The sequence below is a fragment of the Magnolia sinica genome, chromosome 7 (genome assembly GCF_029962835.1).
Source record: "Magnolia sinica isolate HGM2019 chromosome 7, MsV1, whole genome shotgun sequence".
Taxonomy (NCBI): Eukaryota; Viridiplantae; Streptophyta; class Magnoliopsida; order Magnoliales; family Magnoliaceae; genus Magnolia; species Magnolia sinica.
Genome location: NC_080579.1, coordinates 1,623,523 through 1,650,267, shown reverse-complemented (window position 1 = coordinate 1,650,267; position 26,745 = coordinate 1,623,523). Strand labels below are relative to the sequence as shown.

Sequence of the window (26,745 nt, the reverse complement as noted above, 5' to 3'; positions counted from 1 at the left end):
AACCTTAGAGAAAATACATTTTCTTTCGTAGAATCACAATCAAATGGCAATTTTACCCATCCAAACTCACCCTAAAGGACCCATGATAACTCACCCTAAATGACCCATGATCACATGATTCTTGTAATTAGAGCTAAGCATGGGATGATTTGACTTAGCAAACTTGACTTGTCCAACTCGTTTAGATGAATCGAGTAGGTGAATTGATCCTAATCGAGTTGACTTTGTCCACTCCGAACTCAAACCGAGTTAAGTTCAAGTCACCCAGTAACTTGACTTGACTCAACCCAAAATCCAACTGGGTATTGACTTGACTCGATCCAAAACTCGACTCCTACATATATGTTAAGAAAATTCAGATAAGACGTTTTAGATATGAGATGTAGTGTAGCTGATGAAGAGGTTGCAATTCTAACAAGTGAATCTAGGTTTTGAGTTTTAATTTCAACCTATGAATACCTGCTGCACCTGACCCAACTCAGTACTTGTGACCAAGTCGGACTTAGTCCAGATTAGTCCACGCCAAACCCGGACTCCGGGTCAGGCATGCTGGACTCGGTACTGAGTCGAATCGAGTTTAGGTCATGTCTATTTCAAAACCGGATCGAGCCAAATAAACCCAAACTTGGTCCGACTCAACTCGATGTCCACCTCTACTTATAATTAACATTTTGATACCAAACATCTCCCACCATCCATCAATGTCATACGGGAATCCCAACGCACTACCAATGGTAGTGATGTTATGAGATGTGCACTACACATTCTCATTTCTACTAATTAGAACATGCAACACGTTTTATTCAAAGTAACAAACTTACCATTTACAACATTGTAGCAAATGGCCCACCCATGCCCAAGAAATCAAAGCTGGACCAGCCCAGATAATTTCAAGCCCTGGCCCATTTATCATCTGAACACCTGTAGAGAATGATTCACACATGTGAAACCTCCATCCACCATGAGATTGACCCCACTCACGTACTTCGCCTCATCGCTCGCCAGGAACATCACAGCGTCCGCCACATCATCCGCCGTCAGCCGTACCCCCTGCAAGTTCGCATTCTTCCCTATAAAAGCATAAAACCCTTCCAAAACATCCTCCTTCGTTTCCCCGGCGGGAAGATGCGGCAATGCCAGACTCGTGGCGACTGCGTACGGCGACACGCAGTTCACACGTATGCCATGCTTTCCCACCTCCGCCGCAACGCTTTTGGTGAGCCCCACCACCGCATGCTTGGAGCCCGTGTAAGCGTGTGGGCCCAATCCTCCCGTAGTGCTCGCCACACTGCCGAGGGACACAATCGAGCCTTTCCCACGTGGGATCATCACACGTGCCGCATGCTTCATTCCAATGAATACGCCCTTCACATTCAGGTCGAATACTCTCTGGAATTCATCTATGTCTGCGTCACGGATGTCAGGTGCTGGTGGGCCCGCCATACCAGCATTGTTGACCATTATATCAAGGTGGCCGTACTTCTCAACCGTAAAATCAACGGCGTGGATGACATCATCCTCAACGGTCACATTGCAGTGGAAGAAGCAGACGTTGGGATCTCCATCAAGAGCCTCACATAATTGACGGCCAAGATCATCTTTCACATCAGCGATGCAGATCTTTGCTCCATGCCGTCGGAAGAGTCTCACAATACTCTCGCCGATTCCAGTAGCGCCGCCTGTTACAAGTGCTACCTTCCCTTCCAACCTAAAAATAATCAGACTGATTAAAATATAAAAGAATATTAATCTATAATAAAAATTACCCGGGCCCACTGATTGGAAAAAAAATGGTCCAGAGATCTTAGTCCAGTGTATCAATTAGGACCGTCCATTGGATCTATCCAATTCAACAGTCAAAATCTCTGGTGGAAAACGGACGGTCAATAAGAAATGGCCAACTTTTCATGGACAAGATCATCCATCTGTAGTGATTTTTAATGGGTGTTGGATGGAGTGTATACTTAACATAATGGACAGTCCAGATCAACTGATTGGATTGACCACATGTACTATGAAACGACATTGCTACTGGATCACTTGATTGAAACTCCGGTATTTGATGCAGAAGGTCCTGTAAATTATATTTCGAGAACTAATAATAGCTAATATGAAATTATTTTCTCTGAGGGCTCGTTTGGTTGCACCAGATAACATGAAATTTTATGAATTCATGAAATTTCGTATTGTCTGTGTAACCAAACGCTCCCCAAGACAACCTGGTTCCACATTCATCCGAGTCATATGGGCCAGATACAAAACTCAGCAACCTGCATACAATCTAGAAAGTTTGGCATAGGGAAGAGTGTGGAGGGAAAATGAGAAAGATTACAAGCGATTAAAACCTTAAATTTATGAGGTAATTTCTTGAATCCATGAGAAAAAAACAATTGAACTTTTAGTAATCAATAATTGTCTAATGTGTATGCGTACCAATTACACCATTAATAAAAGAAAAAAAATAAAAATAAAACTTAAACACGTAATTACTAAAAATAACAAAATTCTAATTCTAATAAAGTCCTAATTCTAGCAAAACTCTTCTAAAGCCTAATTTTTAAAAAAAAATTAAATTAAATAATTTTTTGTTAAGAGAATCTTACATAATTACGAACTATTTTAAAAAAAAGAAGAAGAAAATCTAAAACTCTAAAAATAAGAAGCACACATTGTTTTATTCGTTTTACTAGCATCGTGCTTATGCTATAAACAAATTAGTATCCACATCGTTCTCTAGTAGAGCAAGATGATTAATAAGCAAACACTAAGAAATTACACATACAAACTGTTCAAATTTTTAGTCACAAGTTAGCTTGTAGAACTAAAATTGCATTAATTTGATTTCCTAACTGGCCGATCGGTGGACATCTAATGGAAGGTCAAGATGATAAGAACTCAACATATGAGTTTAAAATACAAATTCACGTATTCTTAGTTTAGGATAGTTGAATCAACCAGACTTTTGACCATCAACTATGCATTACTGCACACTAGCCATCAAATGTTGCCAAAGTATTAAACAATACCCCTAACTTTAGCCATGACTGTTATATATGAATGATGGTTACTGTAGTCATGTTTGATATATATGAATGCTAGTCATTAGAGGGACATGTGGGAAATGTCAATATAACACAGACATGAGTGCCCGTGGTAGAGAGGAATACCATCAAAGGTTCCAACTGAATAGAGCACGGAGCCCCATGATGAATTAAGTCATTCAGTCATTAAGTATCATGAGCTTATACCAATAAGAGTGGGATCAAGCTTTGAGTATTTATTATTTAAAAAGAATGAGAGAGAGAGAGAGAGAGAGAGAGAGAGAGAGAGATATATATATATATATATATATATAATATTATGGAAGAATTTGAGAACTCATAACTAAAGATTGTTGTCGTTGCTCGGAGGAAAAAGTTGTTGTTTTAGGTGCTGGCATGAGATATTGCCCTTGTTCACGCTGATTCGGCTGGTCCTTGGTATCTAACAGATTTTTGTAGTTTGTATCCGGAGTACTTCACTTTATTTCCTCTGTAGTCTTAGGCTTTGACATTATTTATCATGCACTTATCGAACTTGAGTCAGTCCCACCTGTCTCGCAACCTACTGCGGCTGCATTTCCACCTCCACCACCCGAGGTAACGGGCCCTTCATTCTCATTTGAATCTTAAATACAAACATGGATTTCTCTATTATGGTTATGAGCATTGATTTTGTGATCCACCATATGTGTGGGCCATAGCCCATAAAACAAATTGAAATACGGTAGGAATTTGATCAATATGTTGAGTCATTGATCTAGACCAAACAATAGACTGTCCATCCGATGGATTGGCAATAATCTGGAAAAAAATCACCGAAGACATTATCATATCTAATCAATGGCTAAAATTATCTAATTCATACAATTTCTCAACCTTGGCCATCTACCATGGGCCTCATTGTTACTGAAAAATACCCACAAGTGATCGATGTAAGCCAAATCAAAACCACAAAAGAAAATGGCCCAGTAAAAAAAAGCTAAATGGCCAAATTAAAAAATAAGAGTCAATATGCATAAGGATTTGCATTATTCGATAATATACCTAATACATGAGATAATAACACAAAGCTTTCTTCTTCACTAAAATAAGAAAAACAATAATACAAGATTTACCTCTCTTCCACTGAACGATAACTAACCACCAAGAAATATCCATGATGAATAAATGAAATATAATACTTCTCTTTACCCGCAATCTCTTTTTTTGTGGACCATGCACTATAAGAGAGCATGTGTGAAAGTCCTAAAGGAACTAAGCTTCAATTCACATATACATATGTACACATGAGTGAGAGAGAGAGAGGTCTCTTTATAAAAAAAAACTTAACAAGAGAGGGATTGATGTTTTCCAGTGAAAAATGTCACCTAATGATGTAACATTCTCCTACTTAAAGACTGGTCTCTATAATAGTGCAAAAAATTCCTAGTAACAATTGCCCTAGCGTCATCAAACACTAGGCAACAACAAGTCTAAGAGAAGTCATGCACCAAACAAACTTCTCATTTACAATAGGCTTCGTCAGCATGTCTGCTATGTTGTAATCAATGTAAATCTTCTATTATAAGATCTGACCATCTTCCATTACATCATGAATAAAGTGATATTGAATATCAATGTGCTTGGTCAGATAATGAAATACTGAATTTTTAGCCAAGTATAACACGCTTTGACTATCAAAGTGAATCACCACAACTTTCTATTTAAATTTTAATTATTCTAACAACCTCTTCAACCAAATATCTTCTCTGCATGCTTGTGTAGTTAAAATATACTCTACTTCCGTAGTAAATAAGGCCACTACTGACTGCAATCTTAACATCCATCTAACCACTCCGACGGCTAAAAAGAAAACATAAATTATAGTAAATTTTCTTTTTATCACAATCTCCTGCATAATCCATATTTACAAATTCAACCAAATCTAAATTTTAGCTACTACAATAAATAGCCACCTCAGAAGTACCATTCAAGTAACAAAGGATCCACTTTAGAACAGTCCAATGATCTCTCCCCGAGTTCATCATGTATTTACTAACTGCTTCCACTACTTGTACAATGTCTAGTCTGGTGCACACCATAGTAAACATAACGCTTCCTACCATCGATAAATATGGTACTCGAGACATATCTGTCTTCTCCACTTCTGTGTTATGACATTGATCTAAAGACAACTTACAACTAATATGGAATGAAGTACTTATTAGGTTAGAATACTACATGTTAAAATTTCGCGGAACTCTTTCATTATAACCCTTTTGAGTTATTCAGACTTTCATATGTTCTTCTTGTCTTTAAGTACAGTCATCCCAATAATCTGATTAATAACATCTAAATCTTTTGTATCAAATTGCCTAGCTAAATGATTTTCTAATGTTGTAATAGTATCTCTAATAATATCTTCAACTAGTTTGTCATTCATATACAATAATAAAATAATAAATGTAAGGCCCGTATCCTAGTACTGTACCGTTCCTTAGATTTCCGTGATCCTCTCTGTTGAATTCCGGTGACTCGCGACCTGTAGACAATATTTACGCACAACCTTAAGTCGCATCCTATAGATTTGAGTCAACTCGATTCAAAACTTGTATCCTTGCGACTGCACCGTCGTCGCGGTTCTAACGTCGCGTCTTGCGTACCAATGCGGTACCTAAGCTAGGAGTTGTGGGCTCATATATATCTCGAGGAAACGCCGCGCATTGCGAATTTCGAGAGATTCTAAAGAATCTCTACCTACCTGTCACATCAACTAGTCAAGTACACAACCCATCACTAGCCATGCTTTTCTTTCTCCCCAAGACAAGCAACCCATCCCCATAGTTAGCTCTCATGTCACTCCGCCCATCACTCCATCCCATCTCTCTTAACAAACAACCCATCCCATCTCCTTTCTCTCTCATTTCTCCACCATTTCCAAGCAACCATGAGATGAGAGAAAACGTTTAAGCTCTAAGGAGAGAAAATATCCAAGTGTGTAGCCCACTTCGTACCCCAGATCTCTCAATCTAACCCTTCAATCTTCATCCCCCACCCATGAAGAGGAAGCCAAAGAACCAAGAAGAAGATCCAACAATGGGTGATCTTAGGTTTAGATATTGCTTTTATTCATGGGACGAGTAGGGCCTACCGATTGATGGTAGGGATCCCACTTTGGGTCCTAAGTGTGGCAAATGGCCCACCATAATGCATATATGAATTCCATGATGAGGTCATTCTCCATGGACCCCATCATGATGTTTATTTTGATTTCCATTGTAGAAGGTCATCTAGACCTTACATTTGTTGGTGGAAAGGGATTTCCATCATTGATTTTTATGAGTTGAGGGCCCACATGTGGTGGGACCCATTTGATGTATGCCTTGTAATGCTTGGAGAGGAGGTCATAGTGGCGGAGCTCCTACCTCACACACACGTCTCTCTCTCTCTCTCTCTCTCTCTCTCTCTCTCCTGGTTTGATGGCCCACCAATGATGTTGTATGATGATCCAGACCGTCCAGATAGTGGGACGCCCACTGTCCAGCAACAGGGCCACCGGCTGCTCGTTTTAGGCACGCCCTATTGAAGGGAAAACACGAAGATCAGCTTGACCTCAAGCTAGGTGGCCCACCTACGTGAAGCCCCCTCTGATGTATGTATTTTATCCATGACGCCCACTTAATGGGACCACCTTACTGCCGTCATAGGACCTGCATGACCGTCCAGCAGCAGGTGCTAATGGAGAGGGAAACACAAATATCAGCTTATTCCAAAGCCGGTGGGCTACACTGACGTGGACCCCACCTTGCTATATGTGGCCTATAACCACGTCATCCATCTACCGTTGGATCTTCTTCTTGGTTCTTTGGCTTCCTTAGCTCCTAGGTTTCCTCTTCAAAGGTGAGAGATGAAGATCGAAAGGTTGGATTGAGAGATTTGTGGTAGGAAGTAGGACACACACTTGGCTATTTTCTCTCCTTAGAACTTGGACAGTTTCTCTCCTCCCTTGGTTGCTTGGAAATAGTGGAAAAATGAGAGAGAAATGGGATGGGATGGGTTGCTTTTGTAAGAGAGATAAGATGGAGTGATGGGTTGAGTGACATGAGAGTTGACTATCGGGATAGGTTGCTTGTCTTGGGGAGAAAGAAAAGCATGGCTAGTGATGGGTTGTGTACTTGACTAGTTAATGTGAAAGGTAGGTAGAGATTCTCTGGAATCTCTCGGAATTCGCAATGCGCGGCGTTTCCTCGAGATATACGTGGGCCCACAGCTCCTAGCCTAGGTATTGCATCGGTGCGCAAGACACCGTGTTAAAACCGCGGCGACAGTGCGGTTGCAAGGATACAAGTTTCGAGTCGAGTCGACTCAAATATAAGGAATGCGACTTAAGGTCGTGCTCAAATGCTGTCTACAGGTTGCGGGTCGCCAGAATTCGACGGGGAGGATCGCGAAAGTCTAAGGAAAGGTACGGTACTAGAATACGGGCCTTACAATGAAGCCACTATTATTATAGTTACAAATATATACACAATAATCCACCCCACATATCTAAAATTCTATACTCATAATGAAGGAATCAAACTACTTATACCAACACCTTACCACTTGCTTCAAATCGTAAAATGATATGTTCAGTTGATAAATGAGATTCTTCAATAAAATGGTCAAGTTATATAAATTTTTTAATCAAGATTCTCATGTAAAAAAATTTATTTTTTACATCCAATTATTTAGCATCCAAGTTAAGTACACAATAAGAATAGCATTCAATCGTACAATTGGAGAGAAATTTTCGTTAAAGTCAATGCTTGATTTTTAAGCATACCTTTTAATTACTATTTGGGCTTTATATCTTTCAACATTTGTATTAGTATATTTCTTCAACTTGTAAGGTCATCTGCAACTAATAGCCCTTTACTCTTTGGATAATTAAACAAATTCACAAGTCTTATTTTTATACAAAGCTTCCATCTCCTCCTCTATGGAAACTCTCCATTGGCTAGTATCTACAGATTCACATGTCTCTCAGTATGAACAAAGCCCATGCTCTTTGGTCATGTAATCGTTAGTTGTAGCATAATCATTGAGCCAACCAAAAGGTTTTGTAACGTTCTACGATCGACCTTAATCATTTTGAGTTTTAAACACTCATTATCTCATCTGCATGCTATTCATCAGTTTCATTTTTAACGATATTATCAACTTGTTGATCTTCTAAATCATCATTAGGTAACGTCTCTCACAGGAAGACGGCCCTCTCTCTCTCTCTCTCTCTCTCTCTCTCTCTCTCTCTCTCTCTCTCTCTCTCTTCCCTTATGCATGCGTACGTACATGTGAGATGAAGCCTAGTTCCTCTAAGACTTTCACACATGATCTCTCTTATGGTACTTGGTCTATAAAGAGGAAACCATGGGTAGAAAGAGGTATTCCGTTTCATTCATTCAGCTTCTAGTGTGTTCCTTGATAAGAAGTAATGAGAGAAAGGTAAATCTTGTATTTCTGTTTCTCTTATTTTAGTGAAGGAAAAAATCTTTATATTAATACCTCATGGAGTAGACATATTGTCAAATAACATAATTTTTTATGTCTCTTGTCTCTTATTTTTTGCTTGGCCCCTTGCCTAATTTCTTTGACCATTTTCTTTTGTGGTTTTGGCTTGGCTTACGCCGATCGCATGCGAGTGTTTCGCCACATCAATTAGTATTAGAGGCAAAGGTTGAGAATCCTTTTAGCATAAGATCGATGTTGGCATTTTTATCACAATTATTTTTCAGATGACTAAATTGAGTTCTACTAAAGTTTGACGGATTCAATTATGCATTGTGGAAACTGAAGATGAACATGGTATTGGTGAAAGAAGGATATACAACTTTGATAGAAGGAAAGGGAAAAAAAAAAAAAGGATGTAAAGATGAAAAGTGAGGTATTTAAAAAATAATAATAATAATAATAACTATGGCGAATCTTCTTCCTACACTAGATAATACGATTTTGTTCAACGTGTTTGATTAAACCACCGCAAAACGTTTGTGGGATTAATTGCAAAACTTGCGTGAAGGGAAATCTATGTCAAACATGTTCTCCAACGGCCACTGTACTATTTAAAAATAAAAGAAGTCATTTTTGCAAGAACACTTGAATGAGTTTAATACCCTAATTAGCAAATTGGTAGCAATCAGTGTAAAAATTGACGATAAAGAAAATATCACACTTCAGTTTGTTCAATGTGAAATTCATAGGATTGTTTGAACATGAATCTCATCAACGATCTAAATCTCAATATGGAGTCAACCGTGTCCACATTGTTTATCAAAGAGTCCCACAAAAAAACACATATGGAATTTGTTGGTGATGGTATGATGGTTAGAGGAATATCTACTGAAAAATGTACCAATGAGATACATCAGACGAGTTCCAAGCCGAAAAGGCACAAAACAGGAAAGTATTGGAATTGCGAAAAGAAATGTTACTTGCATAAAAATGGTAAACTCAGAAAAATAAATCATGAAAATTCCAATTGATTTACATGATCAATCAACTAATTTAAAAGGTTCCCAAGAAAACCTAGTTGAGAAAGATAATACATCCGAGGACGAGAAATGTTGTCAACAGTGATGCCATGAGGGAATCTGAGCCATTAATGAATCTTAGATTTGAGTATTTCATTCCATATAAATCTACATAGAGATTTTTTTACCTATCAACCATGTGATGGTAATATAGTTTTGATAACACATGTAAAATTGTGAGGATTAAATATGTTAGAATTACTATACTTAATTGTATTACATGTACAATTTCTGGTGTGCGACATGTATCAGACATACATAAGAGTCTTTTGTCATTGGAAAAGTTCGATGGAGATGATCATAAATTTTCTAGTGAAAATGGTTAATAAAAGATGGTTAAAGGGATGATGGTGGTAATGAAGATAGAGTTAATGGGCGGTTTATATCTTTTGATCGGAGATACCGTTATTAGCAATGTTATTGTTGCCAATGTTGTGGTAGACTCTGTTACAATCTATCATGGGCAATTGGGCCATATAAGCAAGCAATGATTAAATGTACTCCTTAATCAGAATTTTCTTTCTAATTTAAAGTCTATTAATTTATATTTTTATGACGATTTCCTATTTGGAATGTCCCATAAAACTCGTTTTTCGTCTTCTACTACAAAAAATATGGATGTTTTAAATGTAATTTATTCTGATATTTGAAAGACTCCTATTAAATCCTTAAAAAGTTTGAAGTATTTTATTTCTTTTATTGATGATTCATTTAAGAATGTATAAGTTTATGTTCCAAAAAGAATAGTGATTTTTTATTTATTTTATGAAATTTAAAGCATCAGTTGAAAATTAAAAGACAAGTATTTCAAAACCAATAATTAAAACAAAATAAAACTCGAAAGTATTCAAGAATTTTTACAGCAAACAAGGCATTGAGAGGCACTACATGTTCCCTAGTAATCTAGGGCAAAACAAAGTCATTAAACATACAAAATATACACTTATGAATTGTACTAGGAGCACACTAAGTTTGACTAACCTCGAGCAGTGTTTTCGGACAGAAGTCGTTAGCACAACTTGTTATTTGGTAAATCATTCGCTTACAATTGTACTAAATTGTAAAATCATTGATGATGTGTGGTTTGAAAAAACGGTGAATTATTCATTCCAAATCAATTTTAATTATGACGCTTATATAAGTTAAATGCAAAATCAAAAAGTGTATTTTTTTATTTTTTATTTTTTGCCTATACAAATGAAACAAAATGGTATAAATTGCGGAACACTATTGTCTATAAATTAGTGATTAGTTAATTTGTGGTTTTAATGAAAATTCATTGGAAAAAGACAAAAAATTGTTGAATTTAAAATTGCAAAAGATAGTGAATTAAAATCTTCAAACCATGTTTAAAATCAATCCCACTTGATGAAAGGTCCAAATTAGCCGATGATCGGATTCAAATTAGCCAATAAACATACACAAGTCTAATTTTGGTAGGATATTATCCTCAATTAACCTTTTGCTGAGATTACTCAATTTTTTCAGTTTATCTGAACAGGTTGCATGGTTCAGCAATCCAGACCGTTGATCTAACACCATCGATTGGACAGTTCCTTACCATTCAAATTGTGGCCTGAAAATAGTGTCAAGAGAAATACAACAATGGTACACATTCAACTAAATAAAATGGGCCCCACATGGGTTAGACCAGCTTGAATTTGATGATCTAAACGGTTGATCTGATGGGTCACATAGAGGATGGGGGGATGCCCACAAAACCTCCCTAGACAAGAGATCTCAGACCTTCAATCAATGTTCTACAAGTAGAGGGTTAACAAAGGAAGTATAGCAACGGTACAGAAAAGAGGTAAGATATCTGATAGCCAGATCTTCTGATTTGGATGATTTCAGTGCCATCCGCAATCCATGGTGGACCCATCCTATCAACGGTCCAGATGACATAACCAACAATTAGGCGCATGAAGATCCCGTTCCCATCCACATCCTCAGGACCCTATATGATGAATTATATGACAATTGGGGCCAATGGATCCATAATCCAGACCATTCATCTTTAGAGTCCCACCCTTCTTCTGTTGAGTGTACACTGCTGCTTGTTTTTCTTCTTATCCGTCCATCCGTAAGCCGCAAAATGGAAAGGTTTGGATTGCCCAATCAAGGAACTTTTTGAAGCACAGTCCATCCGGAGTGGGACACAACAGAAGAACGGCCTGGATTACCGAACCATGGACCCCACTTATCCGAACTAAAAACATGTATGTAGTGTGCAAAGATTCGTTCCTTCACACGCGATGCACAAAACGATCCATGTCTCTAACATGCGCCGTAGGTGCCTAGATGTCATGAACTGAGTCGTGGGGTTGGTGAAGCACCGCTCATTGGATGTGTAGAGCCGTGATATGGAAAGACAGCCCAGCCATCTAAACAGGGGCCCATCATCCGGTTAGGCGGAGATGTCACCCCGGCGCATGTTAGATATAGTACATAAAACAAAAAAGAAAAGAGGAAAAATGAGTGATTTTTTACCGTTGGTGAGGAATAGGATGATCAGAGCCGCTGCTAGACATGGCCGAACCTTTCTTTTCCCTTTGAGAGAGAGAGAGAGAGAGAGAGAGAGAGAGAGATTATGTAGTGAAACTTATCATGATTCAACGGTCTCTGACTATTCATACACGTGTCACATTTATAAGGGAATCTAGACCGTCCAAATCTCTGAGCCAATTATAGATACACCATGGCCCACATCCAACATTGATCAGATGAGATGAGTCCATCTGATTTCGCAAGTTAAACTTGGACCATTGACTTCTTTTCTTTTAACCATCCATTTTGGATGGTTAGGATTGCTTAACTAGAATGATTTTGGAGATATACGCCATCCACAGTGGGCTTCGCAATTTGGACGATGTGGATGATCGTTTCGAGTGACACGTGTAAAGGTTATGTGTCCACACGCTTTACGGAAATGGTGTGACGCCAGTGGTTGCTTGTCGTTTTCTGCAGCAGTAGATCGAGACTCTCTTCTCTATGGCCTTACACTCATTTTTTAAATGTTACATACAATGCTCGGTCCGGATGTTTTTACATACGTTCGGGCTATCAGTTTCTGTAGGTTGATCGATGGTTTCAAAATCTAAGCCTTTCGTGCGATGGGCCTTGCCTTGGATGGCCGACTGAAGAAAAAGAAATTCCTGAAAAGAATGGTCCTAGACACCAGATATTTCGGCTTTTCATGGTTGAATGTGAACCGTTGATTCTTTTTTGTTTTAAACTTCATCCTTTAGTTTTCTTTCACCTGGTATTGTATGAGCCATCCGTGATGAGACCCATCATATCGACGGTTTAAATGACTGGAATGTGGGCCCCACTTGCACAAACCCATACCACATAGAAAGTCCGAACGTACTGCCAAAATATCTCTGGGAGTACCGTAAAATAGTTCTGCGACTTGAGGACGCTTTCTCTGCGAGTTTTTGCGGTAAGTAGCTTACGCTACAACGTCTTGTGTGGGTCTACCACGATGTTTGATTGGAATCCAATCCGTCCATCAGTTTCTTCACTTCATATTTGTTCCAAATTGTAAAAATCAGACTGACCCAAAAATACAGGTTTCCACGTCATTAGAAACAATTGGGATGGGACGACCACCATTAAAACCTTCCAAAATTATGTGTGGGGCCATCTGTATTTTTTATATGACATCCAATCCATTCATAAGATATTCCCCACAAGGATGAATGAAAAATACAAACATATGATCATAAAATAACTCATTTGGACCTTAACACATGATTTTAGATGTTTAGGCATGATTTTCAATGTTGGGGCCACCCTAAATTTTATATAGGACTGAGTTTTGTCATATAATTATAAAACGGTGGGGCAAAGAAGATTAACGGCTTGGATTGTACTTAAACATTATGTTTAGCCCCATTTTTCAAGTTGTAAAACGAGCCTTGTGTCCCTATATATGTACTCCTTACTAATTTGAATCTTGAGTTGCATTATTGCAGTGGAAATTATACTATGCTCGGTGGAGCTACTGTTCGGCCACTCCGTTGGAATGGTGGCCCCACGGTATATGATACCAGCATATTCTTCTAATTAAAATGATCATGACCGCGAGATTCGACCTTTTTAGTATGGATAATTGGTTGTATTTAGAGCTGGGCAGAATTCGACCCGATCCGAACTAAACCGAAGGCCTGGATCGGTGCAGATCGAGAAAGACCACTCAGATCTGATTGTACATTAGATTGAGTTCAGATCATGGTCAATCCGGACCGAATGAACCCAAACCCATTTTTCTTTACTCGAAGGAGGCACCGGACTCACCTATCTCTCCTCCTTTTTCTCCCTCTCTCTCCTGATGTCTCTCATCTCCTTCCTTCTCTCCTCCTTTCTCTCCTGCTTTCTCTCCAGGCTCCTTCTTTCTCTCCGACTTGATGGATTGAGTCATGTTGGACCCAATTTGGTCCGACTCGACTCGATGCCCGCCTCTAATTGTATTGTCCAATTTTCATCAATCGCTAGAATCATACGACATGGGAGATTGATGCGTGCAGGAGATCCTAAGTCGGCACAGTAGCGGTAGGGCATTGGATTGGAGCATGCGAGGACCTGTTGTAGACTTTTCTCTTCCTTTCTTACCTTATGTATTTCCTTTTGAGCCTTATGTACCTGTAAAAGTTTAAATTTTTAGTAGATTTTGCAATGCGTTCATATGGTTACTTTCTGAGATTACTGTATTATGATCTTGGGTATGATCTATCGGATTAAATTTATGCTATGGAAATCCTCCTTATGGGATCCCAGGATCAGAACCTGAACCAGGAACCGAGAATGGGGTACTATATAGGTTGTTGCGGCCAGAACCGGCTATCAGGTTCCTTGTGAGTCCGGTCACCGAGTCTGGGGCGTGATTGCATGAATTGTTTCCCAAACACTGCTTGACTCTTAAAATAAGTAGGGTGTGTTATTAGAGGTTGTGTAATGAAAATAAAAGTGTGGTGTTTGATTTCTTCAATGGGGGTGGAATGCTCCGCTATTTCACCTTCAAACAATGCTAAGTTATGATGATATATTTGTTTGGTTTTTTCATTTTTAAAATTTTTCAGAGTCCATTACCCCAAGTGATGTCTGCAGATGGCTATTTAGGCTTTCCATTGGTAGGAATTGAAATAAACAAGCAAGAATATTTTTGTTTGGGTGACAAATCTTTATTTATTTCAATGTTGATGGACCTAATTAGGCAATAACAGGCAGATGGGACATAAATGGTTGTGTTAGAAAACCATATCATGGGGCTGTTTTCACTGATATTCATGGTATTCCAAGACGGTAAGGGTGGCCCTAACAGCCACCGTTCTTACCATTATGATAAAGGCCCGTAAAGGCCGTTATGGCCTTTAAAAAAAAAAAAAAAACTGTTTTGGCGACATTACAGACCGTCACAGGGACATTACAAGGCCTTTATGGGCGCTTTTCTCTGCAACAGCTGATATAACCATTTTAGCCCCATAACGTGTAACAGTTACCACCATTACCATTACGTAACCATTTTCGTATCCCTTTCTAATATTGCTCAGCAAGTAGAAAACTGATTCTAGAAGATAGAAAAGGCAGCAAGTATGAAACTGATTCAAGAAGATAGAAAAGGTGGACTGTTGAAAATCTGACTGCCATCGACTAAATGAAACTTGATAAGCTTACTAACCCAGATTTCAGAAATAGACCAATCAAGTTTATTAGCCCAGATTTCAGAAACTAGACCGGAAATTGTCATTTATCATTCAAGGAAACTGTCAATTGCATGAGTAAATCTTCAAAAATAATACCAATGTCCCAGGTCATAGATCATCAATAATAATGTTTGGCGCAGCTCCAAATCCGAATTCTGTGCAATTAAAGGGAGGCCTGAATAGCCAAAAACCAATGTCTCAGCAGGCTCATGGACTCCAAAGACATTCAGAGAAAATCCTACTCAAGTACACTCTCCCTGTCCAAATGCCTAAATCAACAGAATTACCATATCCCCATCAAATGCAAAAATTTGTTAACTTATGTTGAAGCCACTGATTCTAAACCAGTCATATATGAGAGAAACCTTGATATTCTGGCAGTGCGATGATGCATACACATGCATACAATTATTGTACACGTGGCATATATGCACCAATTGTAGCTGGCCAATTGGGAGACATCCGATGAATTTTTTTAAAATTTTTTTGGGTCCAATTGAAGAGTACATCTAATGGACAATGGAAACAAGTAGTCAGTTGAAATTCGACAAGAAAGTCCATTGATCAGATTTCAGGATTGCCCAATCAATCTGATTTTGGGGCTAGTCGCTCACCACCCATTTAGGCATTTGGATTTCATGCAAGCAAATGGTCGTCATACGCTGCCAACAAACGAAACAATCCCCCTTATGTGGTGCGAAATCATTTATATCATCAATAAATTCCCCCTATAAAATGAAACAACTAAAAATAAAAATAAATAAATAGAGGCAAAAACAGAGAATCAAGCGGCAAAGACCATATAAACACTAAAGAAATGGCGATTTTTTAATATTGAGAACCAATGCAATCCAGATCATGATTAGCATTACAGCTAAACCAAATAAAAATTAAGATTGGTACATAAACTGCATATAGTCAATGAGAAACCACTGCTTCAGTTTCTACAAAAGGAAGCTTGTTTTGATAGATTCCAATGAAAGCAGCATAGCTTATAAATACAATGACAACTTCTGTATATGCGGTTGGGACGAATAGATCCTAACAATAACTGACATTACACACACACACACAAAGAAAAGAAAAGAAAAAAAAAAAAAAAAAAAGAAGCCATATTTACAAGCAGAAAAATCTCCAACTTGTAAGAAAAAAGTCATATAACTGTCTTTCGGTCCACAGCCGGATGCACTTCAATGGAAGGACACTCGCGAAGAAGGGATTCAAGCTCCTTTGAAAACCTTTCCAGCTGGTTGCATCGTGAAATATCATCCGGCATGGTTGCTACATCAGCATTTCCCTCCAAGTGATTATGAGGTTGCTCTGATCCGCTACCCAAGATGTCATCATGAAACCACTGTAGTGCATCTTTCGTTGAAATGGAGTGCACGGACTCATACAAGTTCTGAAGCCTCTCTCTCATTTCTAGTTCTCCTTCCATCTTTTCTTTCAAATGATCTGGAAGCAGAGCTAATGCACTTCATAAAGGTTGTCGACACCAAACAGGCATTGAAGACAAAATGAAATTAGTTCATGTTACCAGTATGAAAAACATTAGCAGAAGAATTGAAATTGTCACATGTCAAGAGATTGGCAACAGAAGAGGTAAATTTTCTCCATTTTTTCTTTCTTTCTTTTTTTTTTTTTTCTTTTTTAAAACCTGGAGACACCTCTAACATGGCCCCATTTGTACCCAATAAGCACAGACTGCTTAAAGCCGCCAACGAAACCCTCTTTTGTAGAAGCTTCTTTACCTGTCGTGAGACCATCTCAATAACCAATCCAAAAACTCATCAAGAATCCAAATATCAAAGTTATTATTATTATTATTTTACTTTGAAGATAGAGGCTAGCTAATCTGACCACACGCGAATCCGTAGGCACACATGCAACGCGTGCAACGTGTTCAAGGTGTCCTAACCCATAAATTAGAAATATTGGATGATCAAGCAGTCCAAACAAACACATTGAATGCGGATTGCTCACCTTTTCCTCCCTTTTTTAAATTCTTTTTTCAAAGTGTACGAAACTATGTCATTAAAAAAGAAAGAAAGAAAGGGAACTACAAAAGAGGGAGACCCCAGAAACAGATTAGAGAAAATCCTTTCCTGGCTAAATCCTCTACCGCATCATATTCTTTGCTATTTTCTAAACCATCCATTTTCCATAAACATGTGGCCAACCTGATGAATGGGATAGGATGATTTTTTGGGCTAGAGCATCTATAAGCTTTGGCCCACCTGATTAACAGCATGGTTTTCATGTATGCCATGTGTGCGAACTAGTAGAAGTGTCAGTAGAATTAGCAAGCCTCTTCTGGACGAATGCAAATAACTCAGGGGTTCAGACATGCAGATTAGCGTAATTCATTAGGATACTGTGTGGAATTGGTTGTGCCTCCTCTCCCACTCCCTGTCCAGATCAGATGTTTTACCAGAGCCATCATCGGAAACAATATAAAAGGAACCATCTTCACACCACAAATCATCTCCATCACCATTATCTGTAACCAGTCAAATGAATAAACTTCATGAGTTTCTTCAAGAGAGTCAAAGCTTAGGAGACACTGAATTTGAAAAAAAAAACAAAAAACAAGAAGAAGTGGGAAATCACCCAATCAGAATAGGGATAGTTCCCAACAATACTCACCAGATTCTCAAAGCACCAAATCTTGACTATCATAAATTGATTCTACTGAAGGGCGACAAGGAGTTCTACCACTCGATAGCCAACCTCAATAGTACAGAGATATTATTCATGAGCTTTGAAACTTGCATGCTGCTCAATCATAAGAAATGATTTTTATTTTTTAAAAATTTTTTTTTTTTCTGGTTCAATACAGGTGCTATCCACCATATGGTAACCTAAGGCGTTGTCCAGAGGGCCTCCTCTATTGGATGGTCATGCTCCAATATCTTCCCCAATCGGACAATCCTGGCCACCAGATGGATTTTTGTTTTTTCTTTTACAGAACAAAAATGATACTAAATAAAGCAAACTTTACAAGGGAATAGAGTTTCCAGCAACCAGTGCTGCTATATGTGATCAATCGCATGTGCCATTTTGGGAGAATGGATTGTGTGTGCTATAGTGGCACATGTGGTTTTTAGACCGTTGGGCTCTATGCGATTGCTTAGAGAAGTAAGCAACTGCAGAATCCATGATTATGCGATAATGCCATCCCATACTCAATATGCAATGGCAAAATGTTCCAACTGTTAGGAGTTATATATCTCTAATATTCAATCTCTCTCTCTCTCTCTCTCTCTCTCTCTCTCTCTCTCTCTCTCTCTCTAATACTCTCACTCTCTCTTACATCTCTTACTCGTCTCTCATTCTATCTAAGACTACAAGGTCAAGCAGAAGGCTCTCACTTTTTCAAGTTACAAGGCCAGAACTCCCTCCCTCCGTTAACCATTGGGAGTGCAGTGGCGTCAGATACCTGATTAGCTAGCGAGCCGCGAGAAAGGGATGATTTTTGGTAAAGGTTCTGGAGTTCCTTGATTGCATCAAGGAGGCATTGCTGTCCTTGAACGAATTATCGAGTATTTCAAAATCTTGTCTATTTGCAAATGCAAATGCTGGCATGTTATGAACCCACAGAAAGTCAAGCTGAGTACCTTTCATTAATGTTCGGTGTCGTTAACATTCCAGGCCGTGGTCTAGCATGGGTCCTTAATTACATCTATGGGGAAAACCCTTGATTAGAAGGTAAAATCAGAGTGGGAGGTCATACGACGTGGCCTTGGACAGGTTTAGGTTCTTGGTTCTTCATCTTGGGAGTGTTTAAAACCAAGAGGATCGTGATAGCCTTGGTGTACACTAATAGAGCCATCGTATCTCATGGGGAAGTACATGTCAAAGGAGGATGGGAGATTGCTCTCTAGATCTCACCATGGGATGATGAGACCCTCTACACCTGACACCAACCATTGGGGGGGGGGAGGCGGTGGGGGGGTGGTTATGGGTTGTCTACACTTGTAATCATGTTAAAGGCTAAAGGAGAACTCTGCTCCTATGCATAGATGTTGTTGATGGGTCTATGACGAGGAGCAAAAAGAACTCTGCTCCTTCGCACAGATGTTGCTGATGGGTCTACGACTGGGCATAGAGCTCAATCCAGCATAGAATTATGAAATTGCTAACTATAAATGTCTTAAAGAGTTACTCTAACTTAGCTTTCTTATATATATATATATAAAACAAAGTCTCACTTACTTTAACTGTTATTTAAACAATTATTTGGTGGGGAATATATAGAGTGGACCCAAACAGGATCCAACATTGAAGAATTTGTCCATGAAAATTCTTGGCCTCATATGTTTTGCAAGTGGTTGCGAGTGCAACTGGGGCATGTTCGAGATGGTAAGATTTTGAACAGATTCTAATATTGGATTTAGAGTAATTAAATCAAATATTAAAATATCCCATCACTAATTCACTATCAATTCAAACTTTATACAAATTCACACCAAAAAAGGAATCGCCTTGAACAAAATAAGCTAAATGACCCGGTCTTCATCCAATACAATTAAAAGTTGCAACTTGTAGGAATGATTCCTAGCTGGGCAAGAAATGCCTAATTTCTATGATCCCATTTGCCTAGATGATTTGGAAGCAGACAGTAAATGGCTTGTAGAGATAAGAGTACCTCATATTTGCAGGCAAGGACCTAACATGAGCCAAAGTAGAGGATGCCCCATTTGGATCAACACCTGGAGAAAGTTTAAGTCAAACGTATATGCTAAAGAAGAAGACGAGATCAAGGAGATACAAGAAGAAAATGATCAGCCATTGGATGTGGATGAATAATTAGTGGGAATAAATGACAAAGAAACAAAAGAAAATAAAGTATATGTTGAAGCAGGAGATGACTCCGAAGATGATGACAATAATCATGATGATATGATGATGATGATGGAGATGTGCCGCAACGGATTAGGGATAAGATGGGGGAAAGTAAACATGGTTTGTTTATGTGCAATGGAGATCAAGAACTGTGCCGGTTAGAAGGAGATGGTTTGTTCATGTGCAACAAAGATCAAGAATTGCACAGGTTAGGAGTGAGTTGGTACAAGTTGAAGGCTCTAAAAGAGCATATGCGATTTGACAACATTACTATTACCCTAAATCAATCATCTCTGTGGTGGGATTTACCTTATGCATGGCTCAAATTTGTAATACACGTGCACGATGGCATGCACATGAAGTGCGTAGTAGCAAACCACTTGGTTTTAGAAGTATGTCAAGCTAAAGAATCTAGCAATAAAAGCAACTACAGTGACTAAGACACATACCATATGAATCATGTTGGGTAGCTGGCATGGAAATTGGCAGCTCTAAGGTTTTTGTAGCAGTTTGGAGCTCCTCAGGAAGTATATCCTGCATTATGAAACCCTGCAAAAAGTTTGACAGAGTCGAAACTCATAAGTTAAACAACTCTCAAAGGACAACCAAAGAAGACAGTGATGACCAACTTCAGGGGTCATTTGGATGCCTTTAAGTTTTTAAGTTGTGACTTTCAGCTATAAATCACTTACAGATATGTGACTTCTCACTCCCAGTCCCATGAAGTTTCCTAGCAATTTTTCCTATAAGTTACACACAAGTGAATTTCCTCCCCCAAACACCACCTATAAGTGACTTGCCAGTAAGTCACTTCCCACTTACAGAACTTACAAGCATGCAAACGACCCCTCCATGCCCGGCCAATAGAACCAAAAGACACAAGCCTATGTGCTTCCCCTCACAGAGCCGACATTCCAGCTCGACCAACCGTCCCTAGGAGGAGGCATTGCATTCTGTTAGCTACTTATAGCATACCTATAGAGAATATCTATCTAGGCATTCTGTTCGCCACTTATAGCATTCCAAATTCAGAGTATAAATAAAGATATTTGAGTATTAGACCATCCTTTTTTTCTTGTCCATAGAGTAATCACCTAGCATTGTCAAGATCCATCACAATATATGTATGAATTTATTTATGGTTGTGTTGGTATAGATTAAAAAATGCCCGTAAATGTGTATTAACATGGTATGTTCTTTACTGGCATGATTTGGGAAATTTCCAATCTTTGAGACAGTTGGAGGCGTTCGACCTTTGCTCCATCTCGAAAAATTGTTGAAGAGCAGAAATGCACCCATTCTACATCCAGATTCCGGAAAAAAAGGAAGCCACCCAAATGAATTTTGTTTTGGATGTCTACCTAAAATCATAGTGTATCTCCAATCCAATGGTGTTTGGGAATGCAATCAAATGGACTCATCCACAAATACCAAGTTTCAAAATTTATCAAGTATATCCGGCATTATCTAGGAAATGAAATCAATAGAATAGATACGAGATAATAGCCAAACAAGGATCATGATCGTCTAACCAATCAAAAACAAAGATCATGGTCATCAAAGAACTGACCCCAATTGAACCTAAGTTCATTAATTCAGTTTCTAGGTGCGACTCGTCCCAGTATTGGATCAAATCGTATAGCTGATACCAATAGGACTCGTCCCTTCACCGTTCCCAAAACCAACAAATATTAAAAGATTAAAAAAATCATAAAATTAGAAAAAGAAAAATGGGCTCGTTTGGATGCTTGTAACTGTTAGACAGGCCACATGCCTTGCCTTGTATAGCCGATTCTATAAATAGACAATGTCTCCTTAAAGCCTTCATTGTTTTTGATTTGTTTGCATGGTAAAACTCTATAAATTCAACCCTTCAGGGTTGTCTCAAATACAGAAAAGCAAAGAAGAATCATTTTCCTCAAAGCCTTCATTGTTTTTGCTTTGTTTACATGGTATCAGAGTCATACCAATCCTAATCCAGCATCTTCTTCATCACCGGCACCACCGTCTGTCAGATCCGGCACTCCCCTGTCAGATCCGGCCCTCACAAAGCTCGTCTGATCGTCCCAAGCTCTGTCCGCACCAAGCCCGAGTATATAACCCGTGCCCCAAAAACCCGAGTGTTAACCTTAAAGGATGGTCAAATATAATATTTTTCTTTTATCAAAGTAAGCAAATGAGCGTAGTGTGGACAAATTGACATAAATTTTTTTTATTATCATTCAAATATGCCCATAATGACTTATACAAACCAATGTCTTCAAAATTTACAAATACAAGAATTACCTGATCTAATACATGAGGAATAATAGAAAGCATATAAATATAAGCCGCAAGATCACACAGCTCCTTCAAGCATACAGTCAAGCATTCCTGGTGATCATACCTTGCTCCTTATCAAGTCTAAACATGCATATCACTTAAGCCACCTGTACTACCTGTACGGTTTTATATTTGATGAATGAGTGGCCAACTCAGTATGAATTCCCACTAAGATTACACACCGCCGCCCTAAACAAGGAATAGCATAAAAGCATACAGATAATCCAAAACACAGTATATGCAGTCTTTTTAAATACATGAATGTATGAATGCAATCGTCGGCCTAGGTAAAACATCCGGACGGACAATGTCCCGAGAAAAACATCCAGACGGACATTGGGATCGTCACCCAAGGATAAGACTGGTTATCAGCGCAACATGCAACATAATCGTAGGGCATGATAAACCGAGTCAATATTATAATCGAATGACTGGTCATAAGCGAAACACGCAGTGTAATCGCAGGGCAAAGTGATCCAAGTCATCGAAATATGCCATGTATACATGACTTGTCAGCCCATTATTAGTCCATTTGCAACCAGCCAATTTAAGTAAGCTCACTGTCACTACGGGGAGCACATGGCCCAGCGTAGGCCAACGGCTCGAGCATAGTGTCCCATTACCACCATCCTTGGCCCATGAGACTACCGTCTTAGGGTGTGTGTAGCACCTACTAACATGTGGTCAATCAATTCAACATAAGGGGGATACCATCAATGCCGACTAGGGGTGAATTGTTGAAATTACCAAAAGTGACGATTTAAACATATGCACGAATGATTCAAAAACGAATAAACATCGGTATTTAGAAGGGTTATGGAGTCCATCCCAAGTCTATTAAGGTGAAACCACACATGAATGGTAAACCCCGTGGTCAAGCACCACAACCAAAACCTCCATGTCAAGGGCCTACTTATATTACAACTAATCTAGTTACACCCCAAGCACGGACTCTCCTTTACTAGGACTTCCCATGGAAAGATTTTAGCAGTATGTGTGTCACAGCAACATATATTGCAGTATGAAAGGGAAATATGGATTGACACATGTATTCCTATCAATATACAACACCTGAATTTTCATGACATAAAGGACTAGATTATTCACTTAAGCAGTTCAGAGAAAATCAAGAATCTTAAACAATAGTAAGCAAGAGAATTATCATGTTAAACAGATAAATCAAGTGAATACAGTTTATTTCCACACAGTTTATCATTAGTCTAGCTAGCCATTTACTCTAATAAAGTTACTATTTCTGGTCTAGTTAAGGGTGGAAAGCTTAAGGTGAAAGAATCATCACTAGATACGTTGTAGGGTGTCCTTTGGTGTGAGCCTTCTCGAGAAGCTAGCGTTTCTGCATTACTTGAATAGATTCCTAGAGAGATCCCTTGCATTAGTTGATAAGTTTTATGATTCCAGGACGCCATGGTTAGTCGAAAGGCCCAAATCGTGATGGTCTAGTCCTCATTGAGAGGAGCTTAGGCCCGTCAATACTTGTTCTAACGAGTGGACACAATATACAGTTATTTAGTTGGTGGGGTCCATTGCACAGACGTGCAGATAAGCATCTATATCATGGTGGGGCCTACATACATGGCCTACCATCATATGGGTGAGCTAGCACACTACTTCTATTTCATGTACATCACACAGTGTATCCCCGTATATGTCATGTATATGATATTTGCAACCTACGGTACGTATGTACATATATATGTATATTATACATGTATCACACGAGCTCTGGGCGGATGGTGTGGATGTGTGTCCAGGCGCACTGCATCCCGACCTTGGACGGTCTATATTCAGTGTGCACAAATGTGGGTTCCACACGTGCAGGACTCATCATGCATGAATATATGAGGCATGCCCACCTATGCACCTAGGCACGTGTGCACCTTCACACATGTGACATGGGTGTCGAATCCGAACAGTCCATAAGATGTGGAATCCCAAGAAACCTTAGGGGGTAAATTTTCATCCTGATCTAACATTCAGGTGGGCCATAGCAAAGATAAATGCAGTTTAAGGGATGAAACTGTTTGCATTAATCATGGCCCACCCAAGTTTTGGTTCAAGGTAAAAATGGGAACCAGGGGGTTTTATGAGGTTCTGCTCCAAGTGGACCATTCAGATTTTCCAGATTCATCAGCCATGGAGAGATCTCAAAATTTTACAATTAGTTTACGTGAACTGATTGGCAGAGGAGCGTTCAACTGTACATATACAGGACCCTCTATTTCCACGTTTTGGTGCACACACACCACTTATGCACTTCACAGGTGGGTCCCATGTGGGGCCACCACATATCTATATATTCTATCAGGTATATATTCCTATACGTATGTGTGTATATATATATATATATATACCCATATAATTATATAAAATAAAGAAGGAAGGAGACAAAAGGAGCTGCCCAGATCTGGATGTCCGGCCCAGGGCCTTTTTCGGGATACAACCTCCTTGATGGACGGTCCAACTTAAATGGCCCATGGTGGCCTGGCATAGTGAAGCCCATTTGCGGTTTAGTAGGGCCCACCTGCAATTTGCGCAAGGCCCAGGTTGGTAGACAGCCCATCAGCGCTCCACGAGAAACAGGGTCTTCTCCTGCATGTCGTGGAAGCTGTATTCAGAAAGCTGCATGACAGTTGGGGCCTACTGATGTATGTGATGTACCCCACCGAGATCTGAATCCCAGGTGGGACCCACAGTGGAGGTGATAAAGCCTTAATCAGTAGAGGTGATGAGATTGGTGATAAGGCCTCAATCAGTGGAGGTGATAAGATTGGTGATAAGGTCTCAATCAGTGAGGTGATAAGGCCTTAATCAGTGGAAGTGATGAGGTTGTCGATAATGCCTTAATCAATGGAGGTGATATGGCCTCAATTAATGGAGAGACGTTGAAGGATACGGCAGCAACAGATTTTATGGAGATTTGTATTCATGTTTTCATGTTTAAATTCCTAATAAGGCCTCAATCAATGGAGGTGATAAAGCCTTAATTAATGGAGGTGATAAGGTTGATGATAAGGTATCAATCAGTGGAGGTGATAAGGTTAGTGATACGACAATAAATGTTATGAAGATTTGTAGGCCTCAATTAATGGAGAGACGTTGAAGGATATCGGCAGCAGCAGATTTTATGGAGATTTGTATTCATGTTTTCATGTTTAAATCCTTGTCTCTTTAAACGCCTAAAGCAAGTGTTCACGTTGCAATCAATTGAAATTTAAAAAAGGTATTTTTTCTTTATGGTATCAGAGACCAATTCATCATTTTCTTGGCATATAAATCTCCCCAACTTCTAATGGTCTTCATTTGTCTCAGTCACACTATGCTCTTACCATACTTGAACGATCTAACATGGTAGATTGCAAGCCCATGAGAACACCTCTCGAAGCTAAGACAAAAACCTCATCAACTGAAACTCTTATGGAAGACCCTAGTTACTATTGCGGACTTGTTGGAGCATTACAGTACCTCACACTAACACGCCCTGATCTTTCATTTAGTGTTGCCTACTACAAGACGTTCCACTACTGGCTACTGTACCTACCTTGGAGGAAATCTCATCTCTTGGTGTGCAAAGAAGCAATATACAATTTCTCGATCAAGCACCGAAGCAGAGTATCGAGCCATGGCTAACACAGCAGCTGAACTCACATGGATGACCTTCATTCTCAAAGATTTCCGTATTCCAATGGCTTCTCCTCCCATACTCTACTGCGACAACCTTAGTGCTCTTCATATGACAATTAATCCTGTGTTCCATGCACGAAGTAAACATATCGAGTTGGACTATCATTTTATGCGTGAATGCATTGCGCTTGGTCTACTTATCACTCGACATATCTCCACTGCTAACCAAGTTATAGACCTCTTTACTAAGCCAATGTCAAAGGTCGCCCTTCATTATTTCTGAATCAAACTTTGCCTCAAACCCCGGCATAGTTTGCGGGAGGATATTAGCACACGTCACAACTCAACAACTGTCGCCTCAATCAGTGGAGGTGATAGGGCCTTAATTAGTGGAAGTGATTAGGCCTTAATCAGTGGAGGTGATAAGGCCTCAATCAGTGGAGGTGATAAGGCCTCAATCAGTGGAGGTGATAAGGCCTTAATCAGTGGAGGTGATGAGGTTGGCGATAAGGCCTCAATCAGTGGAGGTGATATGGCCTCAATCAATGGAGAGACGTTGAAAGATATCGGTAGTAACAGATTTTATGGAGATTTGTATTCATGTTTTCATGTTTAAATTCCTTGTCTCTGTAAACGCCTAAA

The 26,745-nt window shown here is 39.2% G+C and overlaps 2 protein-coding genes across 8 annotated transcripts; both read right to left on the bottom strand.

Moving 5' to 3' along the window:
- Positions 1-770: 770 nt before the first annotated feature.
- Positions 771-12,237, bottom strand: LOC131250792 (zerumbone synthase). 2 transcript variants are annotated; one of them, XM_058251109.1, is made up of 2 exons: positions 12,080-12,237; positions 771-1,708 (listed from the first exon to the last, which is right to left on the bottom strand). In XM_058251109.1, the coding sequence occupies exons 1-2, from the start codon at positions 12,118-12,120 to the stop codon at positions 910-912; spliced, it is 840 nt and encodes a 279-aa protein (XP_058107092.1). In that variant the 5' UTR covers positions 12,121-12,237; the 3' UTR covers positions 771-909. The 2 variants fall into 2 exon arrangements, with proteins under 2 accessions (XP_058107092.1, XP_058107091.1); XM_058251108.1 differs by lacking the exon at positions 12,080-12,237 and adding an exon at positions 11,049-11,150.
- Positions 12,238-15,710: 3,473 nt separating this feature from the next.
- On the bottom strand, positions 15,711-21,558 carry LOC131250790 (uncharacterized). 6 transcript variants are annotated; one of them, XM_058251105.1, is made up of 5 exons: positions 20,832-21,063; positions 20,589-20,688; positions 17,670-17,794; positions 16,952-17,060; positions 15,711-16,769 (listed from the first exon to the last, which is right to left on the bottom strand). In XM_058251105.1, exons 1-5 carry the CDS (start codon positions 20,859-20,861, stop codon positions 16,762-16,764), a joined length of 372 nt encoding a protein of 123 aa, XP_058107088.1. In that variant the 5' UTR covers positions 20,862-21,063; the 3' UTR covers positions 15,711-16,761. The 6 variants fall into 6 exon arrangements, 5 of the variants coding, with proteins under 5 accessions (XP_058107088.1, XP_058107086.1, XP_058107090.1 ...); XM_058251107.1 differs by lacking the exon at positions 20,832-21,063 and adding an exon at positions 21,501-21,558 and having other exon boundaries at positions 15,712-16,769; XM_058251106.1 differs by lacking the exon at positions 16,952-17,060 and having other exon boundaries at positions 15,713-16,769.
- Between the last annotated feature and the right edge of the window lie 5,187 nt (positions 21,559-26,745).